Below are 9,839 nucleotides of genomic sequence, written 5' to 3'. Positions count from 1 at the left end.
CAAACAACAAATGCAGGAGAGGGTGTGGAGAAAAGGGAATCCTCTTGCACTGTTGGTGGGAATGTAAATTGATACAGCCACTATGCAGAACAGTATGGAGGTTCCTTAAAAAACTAAAAATAGAATTACCATATGACCCAGCAATCCCATTACTGGGCATATACCCAGAGAAAACCATAATTCAAAAAGACAGATGCACCCCAATGTTCATTGCTGTACTACTTACACTAGTCAGTTCATGAAAGGAACCTAAATACCCATCGACAGACGAATGGGTAAAGAAGATGTGGTACATATATACAATGGAATATTACTCAGCCATAAAAAGGAATGAAATTGGGTCATTCGTAGAGACATGGATGGATCTAGAGACTGTCATACAGAGTGAAGTAAGTCAGAAAAACAAATATCGTATATTAACACATATATGTGGAACCTAGAAAAATGGTACAGATGAACTGGTTTGCAGGGCAGAAATTGTGACACAGATGTAGAGAAAAAATAAAAATTATATTTAAGTATATATTGTTTCTATTCTTTTAGTGGTTACAGAAATTACATTATGCATACTTAAGTAATCAAACTCTAAAATTAATCAATAATTTTACTCTTTTCTGGACAATTCCAAAACTGCAGAACAGTTTCACTTCATTAACTTCCATCTCACTCTAATGCTTATGCTATTGTTACTGTGCATTTCAACTCTATCTTGTTTTAACGTCCATAATATTTTACTAATATTATTTTCTACAGTCAATACAGATTTGTCCACATATTTACAATTTCCTTGCTATTCATTCCTTCTAGCATCTCATATCTTCCATTTGGCATCACTTTCCTTTTGACTGCAGTATATCCTTTCTTTCGTAAGGGTGTCTTGGTAACAAACGCTTCTCTTCTTTGCCTGAAAATGTCTATCTTTGCCCTTGTTCTGCTGAATATAGAATCCCAGGTAGACAGTTATTTTCCTTCAGCATTGAAAATATTCCACTGTCTTGTTTATTTGAAAATAATCTCTTCTCTCTGGGTATTTTTGAGGTCTTCTCTTTATCTTTGTTTTTAAAGTCAAATTTACTGAGGTATAATTTACATAAAGCAAAATTAAAACCCTTTTTACATACAGAGTCCGATGAGTTTTGATGAACGTAGACATTTGTGTAACCACCACCAAAATCAAGATATAGAATATTTCCGTCTCATAAAAAGTTCCCTTTATGCCCCTCTATAGTGAATCACTCTGCCCAACCCTGGCCCGCTGTCACGGATCCCATTCTATCCCATAGTTTTGCCTTTTCAAAAATGTCATATAACACAAATCGTACTATACATAACTTTGTTGTATCCGAATTTTTTCACCTATAATAATGCTTTTAAGATTTATCCATGTCACTGCATGTATCAGTTCCTTTTCTACTGCTGAGTAGTATTCCATTATGTCGAGGTACAACAATTTGTTTATCTATTCACTAGCTCAGAGACATTTGAGATGTTTCCAGTTTCTGGCATTTATGAATAAAGCTACTATAAACATTCACATATGAGCCACCATGTGGATAAATTTTCATCTCTCACAGGTAAAAACCTAGGAGTGGAATTGCTAGGTCATATGGCAAGTGTATGCTTAACATTATAACAAACTGTCAAACTATTTTCCAAAGTGGCAGTACAATATTTATACCTATCAGAAGTTTATGAGAGTTCTAGCTGCTCCAAATCCTCACCAGCACTTGCTATTATCGATCTTTTTAATTTTAGCCATTCTAGTAGGTATGTAGAGGTATCTCATTGTGGTTTTAATTTGCATTTCCCTGATGAAAAATGATATTTAAAATCTTTCCATGTGCTTATTTGCCATCTGTGTATCTTTGGTAAAATACCTATTTGAATCTTTTTAGTCTGTCTTTAGTTAGTTATACCAGTTCTTTATATATTCTGGATACAAGCCTTTTATTAGACATGAGTTTTGCAAATGTTCTCTCCATCTATGTCTTGTCTTTTCATTTTCTTGACACTGCCTTTTGAAGGGTAGAAGTTTTCCATTTTGATGTTCAATCTATCAATTTCTTTCTTTTATGGTTCATGCTTTATGTATCTCACCTAAGAAAATACTGCCTAACCCAAAGTCACAAAGATTTTAACCTTTGTTTTTTCTAAAAGTTTTACAATTTTAGCTCTTATATTTGGGTCCATGATCCATTTCTTGAAATGTTGAATGAGGTAAGCATCAACATTCATTTTTTTGCATATGGATAATTTCATTCTCTTGTAGTCAAAAGACACATTTTATACAATTTCAAGTTTTTTAATATCTATTGAGATTTATTTTATTACCCAGAATATGATCTATCTTGGTGAAACTTCCAGGTACACTTGGAAAAGCACGTGTATTCTGCTGTTTTGGGTGAATTACTCAATAAATGTCAATTAGTTCACTTAGCTCATAATGTTTTTCAGGTCTCCTATTTTCTCTTTATCTTTGGTGTTCTACATTTTCATTTTAAGTTCTCTAAAAGTGTACTTCTTTTTATTTAACCTACTTGGATTCCTTGGACTTGACTGTACGTTTCTGTTTCTCATCTGTCTTAGTAAGTTCTCAGGTATTACCTCAAATATTCCTCTGTCCCTCTTGTTCTACCCTCTCTTTCTGAAACTGCAACTAAATATGTTAGACCTCTCTGTATCTCCTCTATCTTTCTTCTGTAGTTTTATTCTTTTGTCTCTCTATGACGTAGTCTAAAAATTTCTTCAGATCAACTAAGAGAATTCATCAACCTGTTCACAAAATTTTTCATGTTGGCTAATATATCTTTAATTACTAGGTATTCTACTTGATTTTTTTCCACATTTTTTTGGTAATTCCTTTGGAGTTTCTTGTTCCCTAATGATATCAGCAAGCTTGCCTTTTATTTCTTTAAATATAAGTGTTATTTTATATTCTATGCCTAATAACTCAAATATTGAAAGTCTTTTACAATTTATTTCTGTTGTCAATATTTCTAATGATTCTCACTTGTTTGACAACTAATTCTCAGTGTGAGTTGCTAATTTTCCTTGAAACCACAACTTTGGATATCCTTTAATTTGGTATGAAGGTTCGGAGAAGAACTGCATTTGCTTCTACTAGGCACCTGGAGACAATATCAAAATGGAACCTTAATTAAATTTTCAGCTTGAGATTTTTTTGATTATCCAAGTAGAATGAATTTGGATTGCAAACACATTTGAGGAACTGTTTGTTATGAATTCTCAGAGATTTTTTTTTCTTTGTTCACTCAGCACCAGGATTTGGATAGGCAATTTTCTTTAGTGTATTTGGCAGAAGGACCAGAGAGGTTTTGCTAGATGGTTTTATCTCTAGGTCATACTAATAATGGGCTATAATTCTTTGGAGTCTCAGCCTTACAAAGGAGACAGTCTCTTTTCACCCACTTTGGGTGACTCTAGGCTTAGCCCCCTGTACCCCTATGTCCTCAAAACTTACGCTTTCCCATTCAGCACATGCCCCTAGGATAAAAGCTACATTCAGTTCTTCATTATGCCTGTCTGAATTTCTTTCCTCATTTAGGTTTTCCTGTTTTGTTTTTCTTATATTTAGGTGTATTGAGGTATAAGTTACATCAACAAAACTCTTTTTCATGTGCTGTTTCTATGTGTTTTCACAAATACATCTAATCACATACCTATCACCATAACCAACATATAGAACTGTTCCATATATTTTTTTTTTTTTTTTTTTTTTTTGTGGTATGCGGGCCTCCCTCTGCCGTGGCCTCTCCCATCGAGGAGCACAGGCTCCGGACGCGCAGGCCCAGCGGCCATGGCTCACGGGCCCAGCCGCTCCGAACCCGGTTCCCCTGCATCGGCAGGCGGACGCGCAACCACTGCGCCACCAGGGAAGCCCCAAACTGTTCCATATTGACTTAGGTTTTTTTTTTTTTACACTATGGATTATTTTATTTCAATTTTTCCACAGTGAATACATCACAATTTTATAACCAAAAAAATACATATATTCTTGAGAATGACTAATAAAAATCCCACAAACATAGTCCTTTCAGATTACTTATTTAGTCTTTGTCAGCACTATACTTTCCTACCTGATCCTCAGTACATTTAAAAAGAATTTAAGATTTAAAAAAATGTTTTATCCAGCACCTTTAGTTGTTCTTTCAGGAGAACAATTAATCAAGATACACAGTCTACCACATTGTCAGAAACTAATTATCACTCCCTGACATTTTATATATTTACTTATTTATCTTTTTATGTATTCATTGTCTTACTTATTCACTTACAGTCTATCTTCCCTAACAGAATGTAAGTTCATGAGAGAAGTGACTTAGCGATTTTGTTCACTGCTGTAACCTTCACACCTAAACCAATTATTGGAAATGGTAGGTATTCAATAAATATTTGTAGTTGAATGCATGCCTTGAAGAAATTAAAGAGGATAAAAACTTCAACATAACCAATTCAAAATTTTCACATACTTACCATATTTGACTGGGGTTGCAATACCAGTCTTGCCTGTTTTTTTCTTTGTTTTCGGTAATAATTTTCAAATGTTTCCTCATCACCCTAAAATAAAATCAGAAGAGTAATGAAAAACACACATACACAAACACACTGCTAAACGGATAACTTTACCCCGTAAGAGTCATTTTTCAGTTTTTACAACTGGATTTAAATGTGGAATGGTATTTCATATTGAATACCAAGAACAAGTTTTGGCATTATGGTTCATAGATAGTAACCTTGTTTGGTATCATGACAATTAAGAAGACTAAAGGTAAGTTCAAATAATTTTACTGTTGCCCAACTTGTCACTTAGCCTTTATACATTTTTGACTGACGAAAGAAAATATGGCTGTCAGTGAGGGAAACTAACTAAGAAAATTGGTTGGCAAGCCTCAACTTCTGAACATGTTGTACAAGAACTAAGCAAATCTGACCACAGGACAAAATATACTATTTCTAACATGGTTTACTATTAATCTGCACAGGAAGAGAAAGGGAGGAACCTTTATGTGTATACTGTCCCTTGATTAATCATTAAAGAAGACTTCTCCTTTATTTGGCACCTTGGAAGTTTTTACACATCAAGACAATGCACAATGGTACCACCAGGTATCAGTGAAGGATATGTCTTTCTTTTATAAAGTAAGTGTGGTAGCCTCCAAGATGCCCCCCAAAGATACCTTGTGTAGTCTCCTCCCACATTGTACCAAGGTTGGTCTATGTGACCAACAGGATGCAGTAGAAGTAAAAGTATGTCACTTCTGAGATTAAGTTATAAAACGCATCATGGTTTTCATTTGGTCTCTCTCAGATCACTCACTTCTGGGGAAAGCCAGTTGCCACGTCATGAAGACTATCAGGCAGACTTGCAGACAGCCCATGTAGCAAGAAACTGAGACCTTCTGCCAACAGCCACATCTGTTACACAGGTATAAAGATACAGTCTTTCCCAAAGGACTTAGTGCCTGTTGACATAAACTCCCAGATAAAGATATATAAAGTGTCTGTATTAAAAACTGAGTGTTGTGTTAAAGAGTCAAGTCAATTACTAAATGCAGCAAATCTTTATGAAATATCAGGTAAAATGGAAGGCACTGGGGAAAGAACAACAAACAACACTCATGGTCTCTTGCAGATCATACACATATAGAACAGGAATAATACAAAGTAACAGAAGTGCCTACTGGAACTCACTGTAGAATGGTGCCACATAAGACAGAAAAACTGAGCACTATCAAAGCAAAAACTCATTCTTCTACACCAAACTCAAAAACTTATAGGAGAACATCCAATTTGAAAGGAGTTGTGAAAGAATAAGACTTCATGTGATTAGACAAAAGGAAGCCTAGTTTTCAATGTTACTACAGATAGCAGTGTAATCGTGATGGAACCCAGCCTCTGTTTGCCTCAGGTATGAATGCAGTTAAATGTATATACTACCACCTCACATTGAAAAGAATCTATGAAGTTAAGGTAGTTTATACTCACACACATTGAAAGAACTATTTTATCAGAGAATAGACTAAAAGAATTATTGTTTTGATACTACACTATGATTTAGTATAGCTTTAAAAAGAAATTATTTTTAAAGGTCTATTCAATAAAGTTCAACACACTTGAAACGTCACTTACTTATCTGTAAAACAAGTTTACATTGATATTGTGCTGTTAGATCACTTTCATCTCAGCTAGGAAGTGCAGAACTAGTCCTGTCTTTTAATAGAAGACTAAAAGAAAAAAGTTAACAAATAAAGATAGTTCTATTTGCTCTAATTAACATAATTACCATTATTTTTTCAATTATATAAATAATCCAAACCTCAAAACTCCTTAAAAGTAAATGGCTTAAGAAGGCAGTGGGATGACATATTCAAAGCGCTGAAAGAAAAACCAAGAATTCTATATCCAACAAAACTACTCTTAAAAAGCAAAGAAGGGCTTCCCTGGTGGCGCAGTGGTTGGGAGTCCACCTGCCAATGCAGGGGACACGGGTTCGTGTCCCAGTCCAGGAAGATCCCACATGCCGCGGAACAGCCCGTGAGCCATGGCCGCTGAGCCTGCACATCCGGAGCCTATGCTCCGCAACAGGAGAGGCCACAACAGTGAGAGCCCTGCGTACTGGGGAAAAAAGAAAAAAAAAGCAAAGGAGAGGGAATTCCCTGCTGGTCTAGTGGTTAGGACTCTGTGCTTTCACTGCCGAGGGCCCAGGTTCAATCCCTGGTTGGGGAGCTAAGATCCCACAAGCCGCGCAGTGCCGCCAAAAAAAAAAAAAAAAAAAAAAGGCAAAAGAGAAATCAAGACACTCCCAGATAAACAAAATTGAGAGAATTTGACACTACCAGAACCTTCCCTAAAAGAAACACTAACAGTACTTCAGGCAGAAACGTAAGGACACTAGACAGTAACTCTAATTCACATGAAGAAATAAAAAGTACCAGTAAAAGTAAATACAGAGAAAAATATAAGACAGTATATGTGTATTTTTGTTTGTAACTCTTTTCTTCTAATTTTAAAGAACAACTGCATAAAGAATTATAAAATTATAAAACTGTGTCAATGGCTAATGTGTAAATATATAATTAGTATGAGAACAATAACACAAAGGAGAGGGATTAATGAGAACTAATTATACTGTTTTAGATAAAGATGTTACTTGTAATTCCCAGGGCAAACACTAAGAAAATACTAAATATATAAATGTATGTGTATGTGTGTGTGTGTGTGTGTGTGTGTGTGTGTGTGTGTAAATAAACGACAAGGGATTTAAAATGGTACATGAGAAAATATCTATTTAATGCAAAAGAAGGCAATAATGGAGAAAGAAAGGAACAAAAAAAGACATCAGACATATTAAAACAACCAGTAGATGTAAATCCTACCTTATCAGTAATTACATTAAATATAAATGAACTAAACAATCCAATCAAAAGGAAGAGATCAGCAGACTGAACTGAAAAAAAAACACAGATCCATCTATATGCTATCCTACAAGAGACACACTTTAGATTCAAAGACACAAAAAGGTCAAAAATAACATAATAGGGCTTCCCTGGTGGCACAGTGGTTGAGAATCCGCCTGCCGATGCAGGGGACACGGGTTCGTGTCCTGGTCCGCGAAGATACCACATGCCGCGGAGCGGCTGGGCCCGTGAGCCATAGCCACTAAGCCTGCGCGTCCGGAGCCTGTGCTCCGCAATGGGAGAGGCCACAACAGTGAGAGGCCCGTGTACAGAAAGAAAAAAAAAAATAACATAATAAAAAAATATACCATGCCAAGAGTAACCAAAACAGCCTGAGTGCCTACACTAATATCAGCCAAAATAGAATTTAAGACAAAAAATATTACAAAGAAGGACATTTTATAATGAAAAAAGATCTTACCACGGAGAAATAACAATTATAAACATATACACACATAACAACAAAGCCTCAAAAATATATGAAGCAAAAACTGGCAGAACTAAGGAAGAATAGACAATTCGACAGTTATAGCTGGAGGCTTCAATAATCCCAGTTTTAATAACAGATGAAACAAGCAAAAGATTAACAAGGATAAAGAAGATTTAAACACTATTATCAACTAAACCTAACTGATGGCTATAGAAAACACCACCCGACAACAGCCAGATACACATTATTCTCAAGTTTACATGAAACATTCTCCAGGATAAAGCATATGTGATGCCATAAAACAAGCCTCAATAAACTTAAAAGGATTGGAATCATACAAAGTATGATCTGTGACTACAGTGGGATTAAATTAGGAATCAATAACAGAAGAACTTTTGTTTGTGAACAGAAATTCACAAACATGGAGATTAAACACATTTCTAAATAACTAATGGGTTAAAGAAGAAATCACAGGAAATTAGAAAATACTTTGAGATAAATGGAAAAAAAAACACAACACACCGAAACTCATGGAATGCAGCTAAAGCAGTGGTTAGAAGGAAATTTATAGTTTTTAATGTCTGTATCAAAAAAGAAGAAAGGGACTTGCCTGATGGCACAGTGGTTAAGAATATAACTACCAGGACTTCCCTGGCGGCTCAGTGATTAAGAATCTGCCTGCCAGTGCAGGGGACATGGGTTCGAGCCCTGGTCCGGGAATATCCCACATGTCACGGAGCAACTAAGCCCATGTGCCACAACTGAGCCTGCACTCTAGAGCCCGTGAGCCACATCTACTGAGCCCGTGCACCTAGAGCCCGTGCTCTACAACAAGAGAAGCCTGCACACCGCAACGAAGAGTAGCCCCCGCTCGCTGCAACTAGAGAAAGCCCGCGTGCAGCAATGAAGACCCAATGCAGCCAAAAATAAATAAATAAATAAAGTTAAAAAAAAAAAAAGGACTCCACCTGCTAATGCAGGGGACATGGGTTACTGATCCAGGAAGATCCCACATACCATGGAGCAACTAAGCCCGTGTGCTGCAACTACTGAGCCTGCGTGCCACAACTACCAAAGCCCACACACCTAGAGCCCATGCTTCACAACAAGAGAAGCCACCGCAATGAGAAGCCCACATACCACAACAAAGAGTAGCCCCAACTTGTCACAACTAGAGAAAGCCCGTGCGCAGCAATGAAGATCCAGTGCCGCCAAAAATAAAATAAAATAAAAAATTTTTAAAAATAAATAAAAAAGAAGACAGATCTCAATCAATAACTTAAACTTCTACCTACATGAAAGAAGTTGGACACAAAAGGCCACATATAGTATGACTCCTTTATATGAAATACCCAGAATAGGCAAATCTATAGAGATAGAAAGTAAATTAATGGTTGTCAGGGACTTGAGGGAGGGGAGAATAAGGAGTGACTGCTAACAGGTAAGAGGCTTCTTTTTGTAGTAATAAAATGTTCTGAAATTAGTTGTAATGGTTGCACATCCTTGTGAATTACACTAAAACCACTGAACTGTATACCTTAAAAGGGTAAAATTTTGGGTATATGAATTATATCAGAATAGTGCTATTATGTTTTTTAAAAAGATAATTGTTTAACCAAAACTAAAAACAATGTAGTGTGGGGTAAACAAATGTAGAAGTAACATATTTAAAAGTAACTGTGATACAAAACAGTACAAAGGCAAGAAGGGAGAAATTTAAGGTTCTTTTAACATACATGAAAAGTATACCTGAAAGTGCACCATGATTAAGTTAAAGAAGAAAGTAAATGCCTTACACACAGTGGATATTTCACAAATAAATATTGCATGAAGGTTTAGAGCTCAATGAGCTTGTGGTCAGCCTTTAGAAAAGCAGGTTTAAAATGCATACCTCTCTTTTTAATAATACAAATATACACACACAAATGTGT

At 35.9% G+C, this 9,839-nt stretch overlaps 1 protein-coding gene across 7 annotated transcripts in view; it reads right to left on the bottom strand.

Annotated features, from left to right (window-relative positions):
• Positions 1-9,839, bottom strand: part of EXOC6 (exocyst complex component 6) — a 216,631-nt gene that overhangs the window by 133,004 nt on the left and 73,788 nt on the right. For all 7 annotated transcript variants that reach the window (XM_055081380.1, XM_024121372.3, XM_055081382.1 and 4 more), the window contains one exon: positions 4,495-4,578. In XM_055081380.1, coding sequence (XP_054937355.1) covers positions 4,495-4,578 — 84 coding nt within the window. The remainder of the gene's footprint in view (positions 1-4,494; positions 4,579-9,839) is intronic.

The sequence above is a fragment of the Physeter macrocephalus genome, chromosome 20 (genome assembly GCF_002837175.3).
Source record: "Physeter macrocephalus isolate SW-GA chromosome 20, ASM283717v5, whole genome shotgun sequence".
Taxonomy (NCBI): domain Eukaryota; kingdom Metazoa; phylum Chordata; class Mammalia; order Artiodactyla; family Physeteridae; genus Physeter; species Physeter macrocephalus.
This window is presented reverse-complemented; position numbering and strand designations above follow the sequence as displayed.